The sequence below is a fragment of the Astyanax mexicanus genome, chromosome 6 (assembly GCF_023375975.1).
Source record: "Astyanax mexicanus isolate ESR-SI-001 chromosome 6, AstMex3_surface, whole genome shotgun sequence".
In the NCBI taxonomy this organism is placed as follows: domain Eukaryota; kingdom Metazoa; phylum Chordata; class Actinopteri; order Characiformes; family Acestrorhamphidae; genus Astyanax; species Astyanax mexicanus.
In genome coordinates this window covers 37,237,326-37,259,331 of record NC_064413.1, presented here as the reverse complement: position 1 = coordinate 37,259,331, position 22,006 = coordinate 37,237,326, and the positions used below count along the sequence as shown (strand labels likewise).

The 22,006-nt window shown below is 37.9% G+C and overlaps 1 protein-coding gene across 1 annotated transcript in view; it reads left to right on the top strand.

The window, feature by feature from the left end:
- The window catches only part of dpyda.1 (dihydropyrimidine dehydrogenase a, tandem duplicate 1), a 206,287-nt gene that overhangs the window by 38,707 nt on the left and 145,574 nt on the right, over positions 1-22,006 (top strand). Inside the window, exons 4-5 of the mRNA XM_022673644.2 lie at positions 11,754-11,841; positions 16,249-16,410. Coding sequence (XP_022529365.2) covers positions 11,754-11,841; positions 16,249-16,410 — 250 coding nt within the window. The remainder of the gene's footprint in view (positions 1-11,753; positions 11,842-16,248; positions 16,411-22,006) is intronic.

Below are 22,006 nucleotides of genomic sequence, written 5' to 3'. Positions count from 1 at the left end.
TAGCTTGGACAGCTTGAAAAAGAGAGAGAGAGCAGTTTATGACTGCATATTTTCATCATTAGTGTAATTAAACTGCCATATTGTTTTACCTTTAAAAAATATGGTATTAAAATAAATGCTGCTATTAGTTATGAGGCCATTCCTTTTCACTGCAGCTTTCCTTGTACCAAGGTGTCGCTCAAGATGTATAAACAAAGCTGATTGAGCTTATAACCATAATGAACAAGTTACCGACAGCTGGACTCTTTTGAATTAGATTGCTTATTCATATAGTATTATAGAATGGACATTTCTTCAGATGATTTAGATTTAGATTTAGATTGGGGTTGGGGATATTGTCAAACCTCTCTAAGTTTTTAAACAAAAGTCATTCACTGTAGTTTGATATGAAATTCATAGTGACAAACAAATCTATATCAGTGCTATGATGACTTCTTGACATAATACACGTCATCAAGTATGGAAGTGTCGATTTGCATACAACTTTGGTGAAGTTCGGAGCCCGAAAACACTTGTAACAAAGTTACATAATGCACTTCTAGCATGCCATGCTTGGAGTGACTATAGCAACAGTAGCTGTGCTACAATCAGTTAACCATATAACATTATTAATACATGATTAGTACACATGCTTATTTCTTTTTTGTTCGAAATCGAGTGTTTGAGTAACGGTTTCAACCGATTTTGGAGAACTGCTGCGAGAATGTGAGGGTATACAGGCATCAGAGCATTAGAGAGATCAGAATGTTGGATAATCACTTTCTTGTTTCATCTCTAAAATCTCAACTCATCTCCAACTCCCCATCTCATTCTATAAGTACAGAATGGAGCACCATCAGTCTAGAGAACACAGTTCCACAGTGTTTCACATCTCAATGCTGGAGGACTTTGCACCCCTGTAGCCCACACATGTTCATGTTCTGTGGGTGTGTGTGCTTTTGCACATCTGTGTCAGCAATGTGGGCAATATAAAGCAGCTGAATGAATTTATTAGAAGGAGTAACCATAAGCATTTGGAAATATGATGAGTGTATCTACGTGCATGCGTATAAATACATAAAAAAATGTTCTTTTCCACATCCTTATCCAGATATGTGTTCTGCAAAAAATAGTGTCAACAGTAGTTTTTGCAATTATTTATTTGCTAAATAGAATTATAATATTGTGTTTTTTTTTTTAGATTAAGGTCTTAACATTATAATTATAGTCATATAATGAATCTGTGTCAGTTGCTGATGCATTACATACTTCAAAAAATATATATTTTTTTTGAAACCAGTATAATAATGCATATGTTATAGCTTTAATAAAGTAAATGGGCCTGCAGGTTCTGGCAGTATGGAGCTGAGCCTCTTTACCTCCCTAAATGCTGTGACCTTCTGTGGTTCTCTGTTTAGCTGCTTAAGATGGAACTGTCTCACAGTGTTCCAGTGACTATAATGGCTAGTCTGTTTGTCAGTCACTGTTAATGGAGCTAATGCAAGAATGTTTCAGGATTTATGCTCCAGCCAGAAGCCTCTCTCTGGCAGACTAGGGTCTCTAAGGTCACAGAGGTCACCAGAGGTATCTTGTCCTCTTAGCTATAGGGGCTAATGAATTCTACACCATGCCCTACTGCCTCTGGACCTGCACTGCTGCATATTCTCTCTCTCTCTCTCTCTCTCTCTCTCTCTCTCTTTTTTTTTCTCTCTCTCTCTCTCTGATCATTGGAGGGGCTGTGTCTCCCCGCTGAAGAATGGACACCCGCTCCCTAAATGAAAGCTTATGACTCACACATGCGTGTAGTGGCAGTCATCTGTCTGCGCTTTGATTTGCTCTGATTGTACAGTGGGCTGCGCGGCGGCCATCGTTAACCCCGGTGCCGCTCCGCAGTGAGCGATGAACTCGCCAGGGGAAAACACTGCCCTTAAAGTCTCCCCGCACCTCATTCAATAGATATATGAATTTCAATTGGATTTCAAAAAGCCGGGACCTTGGGAGCACTTTAGGTGACCTTTGTCAATGCACCATTGTCGGAGATCACGGTTATTTATTTATTCCCTCCCCCAACACGCAAATCAAGGCTGAAACCTTGCCTTCAAAATGTCAAATAGCTTCTTTTCAGTTTTTTATTCGTTTTTATAGAACTTATAATGAAGTAAACTTATTCTTTATATATGGTTTTATTCATTCCGAAGGCCCATAGATTGCTATTATTTATAGTTGTTATTTTGTTCTGCGTTTCCATCCATGATTCTACCCTCAGGAGGTAGTTTGGTATTTGAAATGCGTTTCCAATAGTATAGTCATAAGCATTATCATGTTCGATGCCATTTTCAGCTGGAAATGGTCTCTTTTGAATTAGATTGCTTATTTCTATAGGATTATAAGATGGGCAGCTCTTCTTATGATTGAGAGGTGGGGTCGGCCACAAATGTGAGAGTTCTTTTAAGGAAAAAATTCTTTCAGTCTTTCTATATTTTTTCAACGTAGTCATCCAGTGTGGTTTGATGGGATATTGGTATCCGTAATGTCTATTAAATGTATATTAGGACTATGATGACTTCTTGTCATAATACATGTCATCATTAAGTATGGAAACATGGATTTACACAGTATTGCAAAGATCGGCTGAAATCAGGGACTGTGTCAGGGACTACTAACTAGCGAGTTAAACATAGTGTACCACCATTAGAAGTGTATTTATTAATGTAGTAAGTGAATAGTAAATGTGTACATGGCTTTCTCTGAAGAGCATGGTGTGGTTATAACTGCTATGTGCAAGCATTTGAAGCCTAAGCATACCTGAATGTGTGGTCAACTTTGTAGCATAACACTGTAAGTTGTTTCTGTATCGCTGATTTTATGGTAATGTAAAAATGCACCATGCATTATCTAATGCTGCTGTTAAATTCATTGCTTGAATGATTTTCCTTACACTACATTGATTCTGAAATACATTTACCAGCCTGTACTGTGTTGTAATTGTCTAATAACAGTAAATATGAGTTTTCCTCTGGAAAGAAGTATTCAAAAAAATGTTTTTAGCCAAAACCTAACCTCAGAACTATGTCTGAAGCATTAGACAGCGTATTTGTATTCATGCTTTGTGTTATAATAATCTGTGAGTGCTTTGAGAAGCTTTGAACTGTTTGGATGTCTGGATCACCACCACTGTGATCAATTCTGTCTTTAAGTTTAATTAAGAACAGAGCCTTTTACACCAAACCACTCCTAATGACTTTATTTGCATCTTAATGATTTAATTATGCAGATTTTTTTTTTATAAATGATAGACTTTCCCTTTAAGCCCAATCACAATTATTTATAATTTTAGCTTTGATATAATATGAGCATCTTGTTGATTTTTATTATATGGTTAAACAGTTGCTTAATTTATTGTATGGCAGTTATTCTTTTAATTAAATGAGTAGATCTGTTTTATGCGTGTGTATAATTTGGGTGTGGGGGTGTGTGTGTGGTGGACCTTGGCTCTTGCTGCTCCGTGGTCAGGTCATGGCGGACGTCCTGGTGTTTGCCTCTGCTCATTAGCTCAGAGCCAGCACTGATCCCAGGTTAGGGCAGCAGCGCTAATAGCCGGATTGCATGGGATTACTCCTGATGAGGCCTGTGAGCTCACATGCTGCTCTCTGCTGTCCTCTGCAGTTAAGACATGATTACAGTGACTGCACAGGACACTGCCACCGTCTGCTCAGCGGCCACACCAAAGCAGCTCATCGGCCAAATCGATGGGCTATTAACAGCATCGCTAAAGATGGAGGTTAGAGACTCCTGAGCTCACAGCCAAAAAGGGAGAAAATATAAAACTATAAACAAATACAAAACAAAGGCATTGTTATTTGTCCTTAATCAATGCTTTTTAAGATCTGGATCTTGTGGTTTGGTGTGAAATTTGTAGAGAGTGGTGTAGGGCATGATCTCGGCCAATACTAAAAAATATATCAAGATATGATACAGTTCTGATTGTCTTATGAACAGTATAAAAGCCACTCCCTTCGGGTTATGTAATCAAGCACTGATAGAGCTGGATCATATAAGAAAAATATATTATGATATGTAAAGACATGGGGAATACTCCAGTGGTTGTGTTTGTTAGATTTAAACTTTAGATTAATTATAGATTCAAATGGAAAGATGCCGATTTGCCCAAACTGCTCACTTCTACATTAAATAGTGTTTTAAAACAGTGCACCACCACTAATGTCCTTTGTCTTTGGTTTGTTCAGTCGTTTCTTTTGGGATTTTTTGGGATTTTCAATGGTTGTGTTTGTTAGATATTGATTATGGATTCAAATGGATTTTATCATGGTGATCGTGCTGAGAGAAACATGTAAACACAGATTGGTGGAAGCTCAGCAAGTTTGATGTATTTATGGATGCAGATATTTGGCATTCCGAGAAGAGCTGGAACAAAGGCCTGTTTTCCCAGGGTGGTGCCGGGACTTCTTCAGAATTGACTTTAATTGGTTAAAAGCATGACTGTTGAAGCAATTAGGATGACAGGTGAACCTGTGCGGTGGGCATGTTCTTTTAACCTCACCTGTCGAGTCTGACAGATTCCAAAACCCGCTCCACGTGTTACCATGGCAGCCGGTACTTGATTTCATTTAACTTTTCAGTTTTGGTAAGAGATCTGGTTCGTGGAACTGAAGGTGCTGTTAAGATCTTTGTCCTGTAGGTGGATCTTAGCTTTAATGAGAACTTCCATGGGCTACAGTCTCCTACAGTCTCCGGTTTACATTTACATTTGAAGCATTTAGGAGGCGCTCTGATCAGCAGCGACTTACAAATGTGTTTTGCTGTTTACTGAGAAAACATCCTGAGCTTGTTTTGTAGAGGCTGGAATAAAGAAGAAAAAAATATCTTAAACTTAGATACGATCTTTGTTGTTCTGTGTGACACAGATGTGTCAAACGTGGCAGTGTGAACAGAAATAATCTACACTGAATCTGATATTTTTTTAATTTCTGATTCGGGTCATTACAATATGTGGTATAGAAATCAAATACTCTCTGAACAGCGATATCTGATTAATTAGACTTTTACATAAACTAAGAAAAAAGGCAGTATGGGGGCTGTAAATATGGACAGGTTTTAGTTTCAACACAGCATGTCATGTTTCTTTTGAAATGATCAAATGTGGCCATAGGATGCTGCTGCAGTTCTAGAGGAAAATCAAAAAACAATTTGAAATTTGAGAAACCAAGGATGCAAAACAAAACATGGATGAAAACGAAACTGTGTGAGAAGTCTAAATTAAACAGTAGAAAAAACACCTTAAAATGTGAAATTATTTTAGGAACACCAAGACTTTATTATTCTGCATTCTGAGAGATGGCAAGATCATGGTCGTAGTAAGATGTGCTATGATGTGCTATGATGCAGGGACATGCATACCTACATGATATGCATGCCAAATACGTATATACACACATGTGCACACACACCTAGACCTGTTTGTGTACCCCTGTGCCCAAACTGTGCCCCCCCTCCCCCCCACTTCTTTCCGGGTGGTGTGTGTGGTAGATAGTCAGCAGTGTGTGCAGCTGTTGGCTCTCCCCTGTGCTGGTGGGCAGTGGGGGTCAGGGTGGCTTTGACAGCTGTGACGGGTGCTGTGCTAACCCTGAGAGCACGCTGTAATCTCACCTCGCCTGCCTCTGTCTCCGCCTGCCTACCCCCGAGCCCCACTCACATCATTACACATGTGCCCACAGCTGCGGCTCCCAGCAGCACCACCGCCACTCAGCCCCGCGCGTGTGTCTGTGCGTGTGTGATTGTGCTTGTTTTCGTATATTCTCCGGACTAAAATGTCCTTATGTTGTGAGAAAATCTGAGAAAAACAGCATGACCTACCTGAGCTTGTCAGGACCAAAGAAATAGGAAATACTCTTTACTTTTCATCTGTGTTTCAATTTTAAACTGAAAGGGCAAAACAGAACAGTTTATTTTTGGTTGCTGGGGTTAAAGTTAGGGTTAGGGTTAAGGTTAGACTTAGAAAAGTGGTGTGTAGTTGTTTTTCAGTACACAAACTCTGAACAGTTTATGATAATATGTACAGTACCAATCCAAAGTTTGGGCATACCTTAACAAAAAAACAAAAGCGTGTATATATAGACCGCATTTTATCGGACTATAAGGCACACTATGTTAAAAGGAGCCCTATCAACGAACGTCTATTTTCCGAGCGATTTTCATACATAAGACGCACCAGGTTATAAAGCGCATTTTAAGCGACAACAGTACGGAACAAGGGTGTCGCCATGGTTTCCCTTTTATTGGAGAAGCTGGGGGACGTGCGTAGTAAACCAAACTAATTGTTCGAATTTTTTTTGTGCTGGATGTAAATCAATACAGATTTCTTTCCTGAAAACCATTTATTTGGGTGGGTAAAGTCCTTCTGTTTATTAAGCTCGATCAGCTAGCAGTTCATCCCATGCAGCTTGTTGTAACATGATAAACACGCAGGCTACAGTCCAACGCAGGCTACAGTCCAACATACTCACCTCTAAACAGCTAATGCTAATACTGCTCCAGCCTTGGTGCTGGAGAAACGTCACTGAAACTTCTTTAAAAAAGCTGTACTTCTTCATCAGAGCGGCTTTACTGATCCTTAATAAGTTGTTTGACCAAAGGAGGATGGGACCCCATTATAATTTTAACCTTGATAGTACATTTGATTTGGGTATTTGTTCTTATAATTAATACAATTTAACTATTTATAATCTGTTTAAAAATTTGATAATCATTTAGATAAACCTTAATACAGTAAAACACACCCATTAGTTAATTATCAATATACTCTAAAGGATTGTATTCTCTTTGATGCCTCCAAGTAGCACATATATTTCACAATACTGCAATTACCAGTTCACTTTCTTCTTTTAAGAGGGTTTTGGAAAGATTAAATGAAGACACACATCAATGTAGATATCTGCCTTTTTTACATGAATGTTTGTGTTTTCCTGGTATTGAGCAGATAAGCATGTACTGTCTTAAGCTTTACTTTAAAAAATCCATAAAGCACCGTGGAAGATACCACACTACTCACTATGTGATGAAGTGTACTGAACTTCCCTAATCTTCAGGTGATGTCATGGTGAACACCATCATCAGATTTAAATAGCAATGAGAGCTTGTGAGAGGGAAGAAAAATAATACCAAGCCATTATAGGAGCTCTGTGGACAGCAGTGAATAATGTGTGGGAAGCAATATTGGTTGAATTATTTAAAGGAAACATAATAAAAATCTGAATATAAAATGCATTTGGGACATCTGTGTGCATCTCATGTGTATATGTATATAATCATAATGCAAATGTTTGAACACCCTTGGCCAGTGGACAGATTTTGTCTTTTTTTTTTAATGGAGGAATAATAAACAGCCTCTGTAGCTAATCACACATAAAACACAATACTTTAGCAGATTCTTATGCACTGTTACTTTGTCTTTTGTAACATGTATAATGTCCACTTTATTACATTATTGCATAACTGCATAACGCTCATTTATGTGTAAAATCCTGTAATATCACTTCTTTTGCTTTTAGTGACAACTCTTAGCAGTGTATCTCCCAGCTTGTCCAGAAATGCATGTCTTTTAGAGGTGGATTGAACCCAAGTTACAATTCCTGCACAAGTACTAAGGATAAATAAGTATTTATCCATAAAATATTTTATGATTCTTCATTAGAGTTTTACACAAAAAATGATTTTGCTACTGTGTGAACTTATGCATGAAATACAGATATTATCCATGTAAATCTTTCCTCACCAGTACCAACTGTATGCTGTCCTGGATTCCTTCAAGGGCAAACATATTATTATAATAACTTGAGTTAATCCCAGACATCATTATTAGACAGTGGGAGGTGTGATTATGTCTTTGTGTGAAGGGTTTGCAGTTTCGACTCAAATTTTATTACTTTTTTCAGCTCTTCGTTCTTTGACAGAATAAGAATAAAATTATTGGTTTCTCAAAAGGAGAAGAAATCATACTGACTATTGGCAGAGACAACAGGTTCATAAAAGTAAGCAATCATTAACATTGAGGAAGTCTCTTAGACTGGACGTTTTCTTTATTTTCTTTTTATTATTGAATCGAGTCCCACTTTCTATTATAAGCTCGTTTGACTTAGTAATAATAGAAACAATGAATAACGAGATTAGCTACCTGCATGAACTGAGGTCCTGTAATGCTGTGGAATACACTCATCACACAGAGCATTCAAAGCCTTTGATTATTAGTCAGGCAAAAGATGAGAAGAGTGGAAGAGAAAGAATAAGAACGGGAAGAGAAAAAATCAGCTTGCAATGGTCTGCTAATCAACAGCTCCTTCAATTTCTGCAATGCTTATTGCATGATTATTTGGGTGCATTGAAAAAACATGTGTACAGTCAGTGATGTGATTGCATTATAGAGCACAAAGCGGTGGTGCTCTACCTAATGCACTCCGCGGTGAGCCACTCTTTTTTTTTTTTTTTTTCTCTCCTTTTCTTTTTTTTTTCTGGAGTGCGGCTTGCCATGCCCGCTTGAATTGCTGTGACCTAGAGCAATTCTTGAACAAATAAGATTGCCTTTGTGTGTGCATTATTTTCTGTTGACATTTGCTAAGCACTTGGGCTGCTGGCCACAGGAGATAGATGAGGGTCCAAAATGTGTCTGTAGCCAGTGTCTTTAATGTTACCTTGAGAGAAGAAAAAAGAAGAGCCAATGGGATTCTTGTCCATGGCCATTGTGCAGAGCTGGGTGTGACAGTGGAGCGAATAGGTTATTTTACTTTGACTCCTCTTTTCCCCCCCCCCTCAAGCTGTTTTTTTTTTTTTTTTTTTTTTTTTTTTTTTGAAAGGAGAGACAAAAAGCCCCCGAATCAACTGAAGGTGCCCTCGCACAGATTTTCATTTCGATCTCCGAGATCTCATCTTTATGAATGTTTTTGTACACTTTGACCTGCCTGGGAATGGCTGCTTTGTAGGCTGTATGTCTAAACTGTACAAAAAAATCATTTTTTTAAGGTCGTCACTGAGTATGCTGCTCCATATAGTGTGCCAGTAGTCCAGTTCCAGTGAATTTTGAATAATGCATTTGTTGGACATGAGGCAGGGTTTTATAACTGAATGTTGGCAAGAGTACATTGTATTTTTTTATAAGACAGTGCTCGAGAGTGAGAGAGAGAGTGAAAGAGAGATATTGAGAAACAGAGAGAGGGAGAGAGAGAGATGTGGCTATGTCTTCCTGAAGCTCTGCTCACTGTGTACTCTCAATATTAATCATGCCAGCGGAGATAAGAGGGCCAGTGCTGGCCAGCGTCCTCAGAGAGCTGCTCTTACTTTAGCAGCGTGTGTTCTCCTCCGTGCAGCCCCGGCTTTCTCCCGGGCAAACACTGCTTCAATATCCATTATGCCAGAGGCCAAGGATAATTTATTGTCAAATAAGGAAAATGGGTCAACACTAATGTCACTTGATGATCAACCACCCAGGTTTAATAAAACATAGCGGTGCTGCTGCGTGGTCCCGCGCGCCCGCTCCTGTCCCCAGTCCGCTCTACCTGGCCGCAGCACTGTGGTAATTACCCCGCTGTCACTGTGATAAGTGGTATTAATGGCGGCCTTGTGCACTTTAGTCTGCACTGGGCTCGCAGCGTCGTGAGATGGGATTATTATAGGCGTCCAGCTGGAGTGTGTGCCTTTGTGTTACTCTGCAGGGATGTGTGTGTGTGTGTGTTTGTATGTGTGTTGTGGGGGGTATCTCTGAGGATGCAGGTGGGAGCACAAGGTTGGGGAGTAGGTCTTGCTCCTCCTCTTTCTTTGCGTGTGCCTCCATCTCTCTTTCTCTCTCTCTCTCTCTCTCCCTTGCTACTTCCTCTCTATTCATTTTTAAATTATTTCCTTAATGTCTCCCTCCCTCCCTGCTCCCCCTCATCATACTCTCTCTCTCTCTCTCTCTCTCTTGCTTTTTTTCCATGACTGTAATATATAAACTGTTGTACGCAATAGTATCGCCAAAATATGACAAGATGAAGAACCTACATATTGTCATATTGGGATATTCTTAAAAAGCATTCTATTCTGTATTTACTTAAATACGTATTTACTTTTTTGCAGTTTATTTAGTTTTGTGCTTCATTTTACTTGTTACATTGCTTTGCTTTTGTTAATTAGCTACATTTTCTGTTCTGTTAAACTGATTTTGTATTTTTAACCCTGATAAAGGCCTGAGGGCCAAAACCCGTTGGTTAAGTGCTGCTGGTTTTTACTTTTTTTTTTTTAATTTTATAGATTTTATAAAAGACAATAAAACCATAATAGATTTTTTTGTTACTACTTTATAAAACTAATAAAACTGTTTATGTATTTTATTGCAATAGTATATTGTTATACAGCAATTCTTTTGTTATATCACCAAGAATATCGTTATCGTAAAAATACAGTGAAATATTGTGACAATATTTAAGGCCATATCGCCCAGCCCTATTGGAACATTACAACAACTGATAACAGAGAAACAATAGAAGTGAGTAAATTTAACAAGTAAAGCAGTACATTATATATTTTTTATTTTTAGACACATTAATTGTTGTGTCAAATGTTTACTTCCTTTATAATTAATGAATTTTGCACCTATGGATGACACAGATGTGCAAATACACACATACAGCTTGTCTAGTCTCTGCCAATAGAATAGGAATTTCTGCAGAAGATGAACTTTAACCTATTCAGACAGCACAATGCCAAGTATGGGCTGGAGGGGTATGAAGCTGTGGAGCAGTGGAACTGTATTCTTTAGAATGATAATGGGATGAATTGGGAGTTGGGATAGAGCTGGAGTAGTGATCATAATATAATAAAAAAAAAATACAGTTGTTTCAACAGAAGCAGAACGAACTCTCTTTTTTAATACCCTTGATTTTGGGAAAAAAATGAACAGTATCCCAATATTTTTGTCAGTCAATATGTAAGTCATTGAGGAGGCTTTCTATGGGCTTGTTCATGCCAGATTCAAATTTTGGAAGTGAAAAACAACAGAAATGGAAATGCAAGGATTTTGTGTGACAGTGACGAGTGACAGTGTACTTTGAGACCTGCAACTGTAAGGTTTTTAATTACAATAAATTGTAGCTCACTCTCTCTTTCTCTCCATCTCTTTCTCTCCCTGTTTCTTGCTCACCCTAAAGGAGAAACCACTGTTCCAAATCAGTGCCACATCATCTGAAATCATTAGTGCGCCGGGTTTCAAACAGCTGTGTGTGTGTTTTTAACGTGTAAACTAATGAGTGTGTGCCAACAGCAGGAGCGGGGGCCTTCCCTGCCGCACCCCTCCTGTCACACACACTCACGACCACGGGCAAAACATCCATTCTGATTGGGCATGAATATTTAATTATCCCCCACCAAATTATCCTATTTATCATTCAAAACTAGTTTGTCATTGTCACCAATATGGCGACTTTGAGCTGCGGTGTATTCACTGTAGGATGATTCCCCAGGAGATGAAGCTTGTCAGCATGGCAAACACTATTTCTATCTTTCTTTTTTTTTATATATATATATACAAGCGACGTGGCCTCATATTAAAGCAAAGGGCAACTCTGCGCATTAAGTGGTGCGAGCATGCTAGTCTCTCCTCATGGTGCTGACCTAGTGCACTCCCCATGCTCTGTGTAGACCAGGCTTTTTACACTAAATACAGCTATTCAGATGTACAGCACGCAGAATAACCGCAGCGTGTATGCTTTGTTTCTTTCATTTGCTGACAGATGTCTAAAATGTGCAGATGCACCTTGTCAGAAGAGCTGTCCTACTAACCTTGACATCAAGGCCTTCATCACCAGCATCGCTAACAAGGTAATGTGGTTTTGTCTGATTTCCTGTCATTCAAATGTCTGCACTCCCAGTGGCTTTCACAGAAAGAGGCTTTAAAATTTATAACAGTATTTAACAGTATTAATCTGTTTTATTAAGCACACTGCTCGAATTCAATTCAATGCAGTTCAAATGTATTCATGTAGGGCTGTTTACAATGAATGATGTCACAAAGCAGCTTTACAGAGATACAGCTCTGAGCCTCTTTAGAGCAAACCAGTGGCAGAAAAATCCTTCAGATTATGAGGAAGAATACATAAGAGGAACTTAGAGGGTGCCTTTAGATTTTAGTTTAATTCAAAAAGGGATGCACCAAACTCTGGGCAGATGTTGATACTCGATATTATCAAATCAAATCAAATCAAATTTATTTGTATAGCGCTTTTTACAACAGGTGTTGGCACAAAGCAGCTTTACAGAAACATGATTACAGGACAAAGAATCAGGCAAAACATTAAACATAGAAAATACAGAATACAGAACCCCCAGTGAGCGCGGAGGCAAGGAAAAACTCCCTCAGAGCTGCAGGAGGAAGAAGAAACCTTGGGAGGACCAAGACTCACATTTGAGGGGGGACCATCCTACCACTGGTCAAACGGCTTTTAAATTAAAATTTAAAAAGTCTTTTATACATCCATATAGGTTTTATGTATTCAGGAGTGTAATAGCGCCACTAATGGCTTGGATGTAATCAGTAGCGGAGAATAAGATGGACGATGAGCAGCTGATCTGTGGTGGTGGTGGAGAAGAGCTGACTTCAGAAACTTCCATCAGTCTGGCCGGACAGGAGACGCGAGAGCCTGAGGGTCCAACATCGGTATCGGGTCAGACAGGTGGGCAGTCAGTAACTCGGAGGAAGGCAGAGAGATGGAATTAGTTTTTAGATATTATACATTTTTAACTTGCAGAGAGACTAGACACCCAAGTAATAACTTTGGAAACAATTGTAACATTTTTCTGGCTTACATTCTATATTGCTAAACGTATCTGTTTGTCTGCATTGCATTTGGTTATGTGAAGCTTGGATAGAGCCACTCAGCTATGGAGTTCTATATGCTCTACTGTTCTTGAGATAATTTGAAGGCCACATGAAATTTAGAGGTCTGTAGTGATGAAGTGACTCTGCAGAAAGTTGGTTCCTCTGCACTCTATGCTCCTCAGCATCCATTGACCCTGCTCTGTTATTTTACACCTTTTCCACCCCAGCCTATTCTACTGTGTTATAATATCACTGACAGTTGTCTGTAGAATATTTAATAGTAAGGAAATTTTAAGATGGACTTGTTACACAGGTGCTGCATCCTATCACACAACCACACTGTAATTCACTGAGCTCCTGAGAGCGACCCATTTTTCACTAATGTTTGTAAAAGCAGTCTTTTGCTTTTATACACCTGTGGACATAAAAGTGATTGGACCTAAGTGCAATGAAGGCTGATCATATATTTTTGGCAACACAGTGTATTTGCGCAAACAAAAAAATGAAAGGTGTCTCCTAAGAATTTGTATTTATTTATTTATTTATTTTTTTGGTTTCACATTTATTAACTGGTCCTTATGTAGACTGTAAATAAAATAGTGGACCTATTGAAACTAATAAAAAAGTGCTTAAATCTTGGTTTATCTTTTAAGTAGCACTCTCAGTGTTGTACAGAAGTTTCAGAGAATGAATCAGAATTGAACTGGCAGAAAAAAATCCTTCAGATCAAAGAGGAAGGATTCTTAAGAGGAGTTAAGGGTGCCTATACATTTCTGTTTGATTCAAAAAAGGATTGCACCAAACTGTGGGCCGATATTGATATCCGATATTATACATATAGCCCTCCCGATATACATATTTTTAACTTACAGTAAGACTTGAAAACTCAGAAATGACTTTGCAAACAAATGTAACATTTCTTTGGCTTATACACTGTATTGCCAAAAGTATCTGGTCACCTACATTGCATTTGGTTATGTGAGGCTTGGATGGACCTGTTCAGCCATAGAAACCCATTGCATGAAGCTCTCTATTCTCTCTGTTCTTTAAATTCCCTTTTTATTAAAAGATCTCCATTCAAAATGCTGTGTGGTCAAAGACTAGGCTTAATTCTTGTCTGAGAAACTGCCCCTCAGTGTTCATTAAAATAATATATTGTATAACTACTTCATCATGATCTGTTACAATTACAATAATGTTGGCAATCATGACTATTTCTGAGACAAAATATATTATTCAGACAAAATTAATTATTTTGTCAGATCTAGCAAGCTATGAGTTGTGATGTGAGTGAGGGCAGAACTATTATTATCAGGACTGTTGTGAGTGGGGATCAAACTGGTGTGGAGTTCATGTGGTGTAAACAGTCCCATGCACAGCCATGCAGTATCATCCTGCTGTGAACTAATTGATGCTTTTCCTACAATTTCATTAACAAACAATTTGAGAGATTGAAAATAATCATAGACTGCTAGTTTTCTTCTCTGTGAGCAGTCATGTTATCAAAGCACATTGCCCATTGCTACACGAGAATTCACTAGAGCACAGTGTGGAGGAAATCGCTTATGTAAAATGCCCTATTTAAAAATGCAAAATATTCTTTAAATTCCTCAAATGGTTACCACCTCAAATTGCTTGAAAAATACCCATTTTCATGTATCTGGTGATTCATTTGAGTATTTTAAATAATAAGATTAAAAGCTAGAAAAATGTATAAGTATATTTCTAACCTTGATGATGTGAGTCATTGAAATACATGGGCTTTCGCTTTCCCTTTGCCAGACCTTTTATTGAAATGTCAAACATTGCTGTTCCCGCAAAGAGGGAAATCTGACATTCAGGAAATTTACAGCATGTGGAACCCCTGTGTTTTACAGGAATCTAAACTTTTTATATAAGCGTTTTTTTTTCACATGCAAATGCTCTGAATAGAAAGGTTTGTCTTTTGCAATCACTTGCTTGATTTTTAAAGCAGTACTTGATCCACATGGCCTTTCAAAGCTGTAATGTTCCAGATCTCCCATTGGCTTCTTACTGCACATTTAGCCATCAGTCAGGCATTGAAGCTCAAGACCAACTTATATAATCAACATGAAAAGACCCTACCAAAATACTCCCTGAAGTGCTGCCTGAAACTTTTCATCCCTCCACTGCTCCACCACTCTTCCATCAAGGCTGCTGCTGACTGTTGTTGTTTAGTACATTTTAGGAATTTGAAGTTTATATTTTCAACATTTTTGACTCAAGCCTGTCTGAGGGACAGTGCTGTTGCTCCATAAAACATTCTTTTCATTTGAGTTTGACGGTCACTGAATGCATTTGTTATCAATTACTGTCTTTTCACACTTTTAATCTTTTAACATGAAGTAGAAGAAAAGGGCCTTTCTTGATAAAGTACAGCTCAGAAAAATCTGAAAATGTTGGGGAAGTAGTAAAAATACAAATAAAAAAAGTGTTTCTTACTTTTACTTAGATTTTATTGCAGACAGTATAAAAACACTAAACAGTGTTGTTATTTTAAACAGGCCGTGTCAATAAGTGATTGTCATCATGATTTGGTACAAATCCTGTATCCATTTTGAGTCTTTGATTAAGGCAACAGGATCTCCAATTTTTCAGTAAATTCAGAAGACAGTTGTTAAAAGAAGTTTAAAAGGTATTTGCATTTCTCCTAAGAGTTCACAATGTTATTTTACTCTTTTAGGAATCAGGAGAAAATTTAGTGCTTTATTCAGCGCTACAATACAGAGTTCACAAATTCACGAATGCCATGTAAACCTTTATTGTGCAAAACTAAAGCTTCATATTAACCATGTCCAGAACAGCATCAGTATTTCAGATCTTTTTTTTTTTTTTTTAAGAGACAGATACTGTGTGCTTTGGACTAAAGAGGAACAGGACCATTGAGACTGTCATCAGTATTATACAAGGATGTGTTGATACACTTCTGCAATGGAAGCAATAATGCAGAAATGTGGATTGAGATCTTGGAGCAACATGTGCTGCCATCTAGACAACATTTATTTCCAGCAATGATCATACATTTTCAACAAGACAATGCAAAAACCCTTGCTGCACATATAACAAAGGCATGGATGTTGAAGAGCAGGGTGCGGGTACTGGACTGGTACCATCCCAACCTTTTTTGGAATGTGTTTCAGCTCTGAATTGCAGGAATGGATGTATATTAACTTTTACATAATTAGATAAAGTTGATCAGTCAAAATATGAAACAGCTTGGGTTATAATGTCTTCAATTAAATAAAAATCAACGTAAATATATTTTACTAGTTTTTTCTCAACCCTTTTTGACTTGTATGTAATATTAGCCCTGATTTCAGGCTTTTTTTAGAATTAGTTTTAGTTTGAGTTTCTGGCTTCTGCATAAGTGTTAGTTTATTCTTTTGCAGAACTACTACGGGGCAGCGAGGGCAATCCTGTCAGACAATCCGCTGGGTCTGACGTGTGGGATGGTGTGTCCCACCTCGGACCTGTGCGTGGGCGGCTGTAACCTCTACGCCTCTGAGGAAGGACCCATCAACATCGGGGGGCTGCAGCAGTTCGCCACTGAGGTAAGTCCTGTCAGGAAAAAAATGTTGAGAACAAAAAAGAGCTTAAACAAAGTGTTTCTAAATGTCCTTGTTGTGCGTATGAAACGAGGCAGACTTTTGTAAGACATTGATGATTGATTTGTGCATTTCATTTTCACTCTAAGTCTCTTTGGGATGATTCGTGCAAGGAGTCAGAACTGGTATAGCTTTGTTGAGTGTAGTAAGTAAGTAAATAGATTGGAAAAGTTTAGATCTTTTTTTTTTTTTTTTCTTCCCCCCTCTTCTCTCAGTGTTTAGTACCTTAAGGCTAGTAGCTTTGAACCTGACCTAATAGATACAGGGACTTCAGTGTAAAGGTGTCTTGTGTACTTTACTTTTTTCTCTTTTTAATGTTTTTTTTTAGCCATTCCTGTAAAAGCTCAGTGTGCTTTTTACGGCTTGCACCGTCTCTAGCTCAGCAGTGGCAGAACAGTAATTTCTCCCTTCCCCGTTTAGCTCACATAAGCCATGATGGAGAAGACAGCGTGTTCTACCAGTGCTTTATTAATGGGGCCTCTCAGCCCTTTGTTATGGCTGCAGTAGAAGCTCGGGTGCATGGCGTCTGTCATCCTCTGCCATAACAGTCGTAATTCTCCCCCTGCCTCATCCCAGCAGCCGAGCCCTTCTGCCACGATAAACGACGGATTCCCCGTTCGAATCCCCGCTGGAACGAGGGGCCTGAGGAAAACGTCTCGACTCGCTCCAGACGTCAAATTCAACACAGATTACTTTGTTAAGATGCTGGGTTTAAGAAGCTGAAGCAAGCAGGGGAAGCTTTCATGTCTAAAACAGAGGATGTAATGTCAGATGATCTTCATTTCATGTTCAGAAGGAAGGACTAAAAAGGAGAAGGGTGGCAGAGGGAGGGGGGCTTGGCTTTAAAGCGCCTCAGCCGAGACGGTTTAGTTTTGCGGTAAATAGATGGCCGCGGAGATTTGTTCTCTGCCACTGGATGTTCCTCACGTGGCTTGACTGTTATCGGCGATGGCAGCTTTTTATGTAAAGCTCGGGCCTTTTTTGAACCGCTATATGTAGACTCTGTTTGATCATCTGGCGCCTTGTTTTCTCCCGTGGAATAATGATCGGAATAAGGGTGTCTTAGTCCATGGTGCAGCTCCGAGATAATCAGAGTATCTGTTCTTGTCATTGTCATAGCGGGCTTTATTTAGTTCCATGGTAACTGCTAATTAAATGAAAATGTCAGCGATAGTGTGTGGGCTTGAATTGCTGTCTTTGACCCATGGCCCTGTGGGGTTGCTGCTAAGGATGCTTTTCCTGCTCCTAACGAAGACTCCTTTCTCTACAGCGTGAAGTGGAGTAGCACAACTCAATAGACAGCAGTGATACTGCTGGTCATTTGCAGGAGAAAGACAATACCCTGTGATGACTTGGATACTGTAGTTTTGAAATGGATAAAATGATGATTAACATGATTGTGTAACATTACAATATCAAATCTATGCTGAATTAGGCTACTTGTTGAAGAGATCTGACACTGACTCAATTTCTTTTTTGCGGTTCTTAAGATCTAAGATGTCCACAGTTTTCTTAGCATTTTTATATTCCGCTTTTTCTCTGTATCCACGTTGTGTAACTGCACTCGCTAGCCTTATTCCCTGTTTGGACAAGTGAACCAGAGTTCAAGGAAACTCGGCTAAGCGGCCACAAAAGCAGGGAATTCAGACACATTAGGTAATGCAGCCATGCAAGGCAGCCTTTTAAAGTAGCGGGGTTTGTACTGAATGTGTAAGAGTGTAAAAGCAAGCGTAGCTGCCAGCTCCTATATATATTGCAAATGCAGTATAAGAACATGAAAGGGCTAAATTATTTTCCTGTAGAGATTTAAAATAGCAGAGTTGTTTATATCCTTACAACATGTGTTTACAATTCTATCAGCTTCTGTGATGTCTAGTATCTCAACCTGATACACCAGATTAGTATCGCTGCACTGATGAGATATCTGTTGGGCATTAGATTGAGATGATCCACATTCATTGTTGTTCCTTTGTCAGGTTTGTTTTCTTGACGTTATGACAAACCACTTTTTGTCATGATTTTTTTTTTTTTTTTGTAATTTCAGGAATATGCTGCTGCAACAAAATAAAAGTATTGTAACAAAAACTCTACCACAATACATTTAGTGTATGCATATAAACAATCATACAAAAATCATGCTAGGCTGTGTTTAGCACAAAATAACACTATCACGATATAGATTTTTATTATAATTAAAAAATAATTATAAAAGTATTATATATGATACACTATGGCACAGCCCTAATGTCAAAGTATGTAATTACTTCGCATTGCAATCACTTAATATTGCAAAACTATTCCTACTTCCTATATAAAACATTACAACAACCGACAATGTATCAACCAATTTACTGTATATAGAGACACAGTTTCTAATCATTGTGACCAACCAAACAAGTTTAGTTCTTAGTACATGGCTTGTACACACTGTTGCTCCAAAAATCTTGATTTAATTGGGATAAAACTGTTTTGTTTACTTTACTAACTTTTAAAGGAGGTAACCACATTTCTGAGCAGTAATAACAGTAAAGACAATGTCCGTGCACTCTTTTATAACTTTGCATTAATTAAAAAAACAAAACAAACTGATCATTTTTGTATGGTGCTGTCGTTTTTGAACATTTTACAAATTCTTTTTGTAGCCGGTAGGGAATCTTTATCTCTATCTTTATCTGTTGTTTTAGGAACTTTCACCCACTCCTTGTAAAATGCTCTCTAATTGTGTTTCTATGAAGTTCTTAAGCCACCTTGCATTTACAGCATGTTTAAAATCTGTCCACAAATTTTAAGTGACATTTAAAATTAGACACAGTTTAAAAGTCTATGTATATGATCACAAGGTGTTACCTCAGGGACTGCTTGGAAATGTTCACAACTGTACAGTATAAGCTGTGAATATGTTATTTTGTGAGTGAGGTTAAACACTGGCCACTGATGGGGTGTGTTGATCTGCATGTTTTTTTGTATTATTTTTTTTGGAGAATTTACGTTGTGGACTACTGTCCACAGTTGCCTTAGGCTGATTTGTCTATGCAGATCATGTTTGCGCAGGTGACGCTGCACAGTAGAACAGTGCAGCACTGCTAATCAACCTCCAGAATTCTTTGTAAAAAGATTTCTACATTTCCTACAAATAAAAATAAAATAAAATTATGTTCAATATGTATGTTCTTTTTTCTCAAACCTAACATAAAGCAACTTTACATTAAAGCAAGTTTTAGAAATGAACTAAACATGTAATTTGGCCTGTGCTGCCAAAACGTTTTCATACAGACAGATATTTATATACATATAAGGGACTGAGATAGGATGGCAGAGCTGGCAGCTACATTCAGCCCCCACTCTCTACCCTCATACTGCCACCTAACAGGCACTGTCTCTGAAACTGTAAAAAAGGAAAGGCTATGGCTTGTACGGTTTCATTACTTCCTAAAGAATAAAAGGCACAATTACAAAAGCGGCCACTCTCTTTTGCCATCCACCTCTGCTGTGACTTATTAGACATCTTTGTCTAGGTGGCAGCTCCTCTCTCCTTAAATGTGAGAGGTCAGCCTGGTTATCGAGCCGATAATTAGATAACCCCAGGTAGAGGGGCTATCGCTGCCCAGCTCTATTCAGCTGTTGCTCCCGTAGCCTGGCTACAATCACAGATAAAGTCAATGCCTTGCTTCAATTATGGGCGATACACAGCGCTTCTGTCTGGAGGTGGCTAAGCGCATTAACGCTTTTCCGAGGCATCTTTGCTCCCTCTCACCCACATGTGTGTCAGGCTGTTTTGAAGATTCTCCCAAAATGTACAGCGGAAGGCTGCTGGAAAAGTCTCCTGCTGCTCTTTAACATCAGGTTGGGCTTTGTCAATTAGGACACGGATAAATGTCAGGAACTTTTTGACTTTTTATTCCAAGTGTAAGTTACTGAAAAGACCATTAATATTGGATGATTTGAGAGGTCACCCTAGAGGTCTCCTCGCATGTGGTCCTGTTAAAAATGCATTTTAACTGTCTTTTTTACTGTTTTATTTCTATTTTAACTAATTGTGTAGTTATTTTTACTTTTCACTCTTGAGTGTAGTTATTTTCACACTGTATTGTTCTACAATTTTATTTAGAATCTTCATATTTATTGCATATCCTTTCCTTTTTTACTCTTTTCTCTGGTCTGCTCTACCATATTCCTGCATAATATTCTCACTATGCAGAGTTACTTTAAAAATTGCAGCTTCTGAGAGAGGCAGATGCAGACCATTTTAACACCTGACCACTTCATGTGTCTTAAAAAAAAGAGATGTTTTGTTTTGTATTATACACAATATATTGTGATTAAAAAAAGAAAAAATCCATATGTTGATATTTCAGGATATAAGAAGTATCCTGTCTTGAAGGCTGTCCTTTTTATTTGGATGCTTTAAGGGATTTTCTTTGTTTGCAGTGTTTATATTTTTGTTACTTTTAGAACAGTTAGTTCATACAAAGAGTCTCTGTCTCTGTTTTTTTGTTTTGTTTATACAGAATATTTGAAACTTTTTTACTGTATAAACATTTGTTTTGTTGCAGTAGTATATTGGTATACTTTAAAATATCATTATCACAAGAATATCATTATCACAAAATACTTTAAAGTATTGCATTGTTATTTTAGTTCTGTATCGCCCATCAGTAGTTATGTTTTTCATTATTATGTTTGGATAAAAAAGTAAATGCACTAAGTCACATTTTTTCACGTTTTTCTCAAATCCATTTAATTTTTCACTTTTTTTCCTCAAATCTAATAAAAAGCAACTGTACATTTAAACAAGTGTAAGAAATCAACTAATCATGTAATTTGGCCAGGGCTGCCAAAAAACACACATATATATATATATATATATATATATATATATATATATATATATATATATATATATATATATATATATATATATGTAGCTGCCAGCTCTGCCTTCCTCTCTCAGTCCCTTATATATATACATATATAAATATATAAATAAAAGGGACTGAGAGAGGATGGCAGAGCTGGCAGCTACATTTAGCCCCCACTCTCTACCCTCATACTGCCACTGTCTCTGAAGCTTTAAAAAAAAGAATAGCTATGGCTTTTACAGAAAATAGTTTGAACAATGAGCAGATTTGCATATTTTTTTTACAAACAGCTGTCTGATCTCAGTCTTGATTAACCAGAGACACATTTGACTACCAAGTGTAAATGCATTTGACTAAAATCTTCTCAGATACCAAGACTAAGTTTTCTGTGTTTGAGTTGAGGTTTGTGTGATGTGTTCGTGGGTGACACCCTCCATTAGTTTTTTTTTTTGTGTTTTTAATGCCTTTTCCTATTACAGGATTTCAGTAGATGATTTGTGACATAATTTGTGTAAAAAGCTTAAAAAAGAAGATTTGATTTTTTGACAAAGAATTGAGAGTTAATTTACTATGCAAAATGCATGCCATTTCATGCTCCTATCAAAATGCTTAAACCTAACATTATATTTAAGTTACTCTAAGATGATCAACAGCTACAAAATAAGTGATATAAATATTTTTTC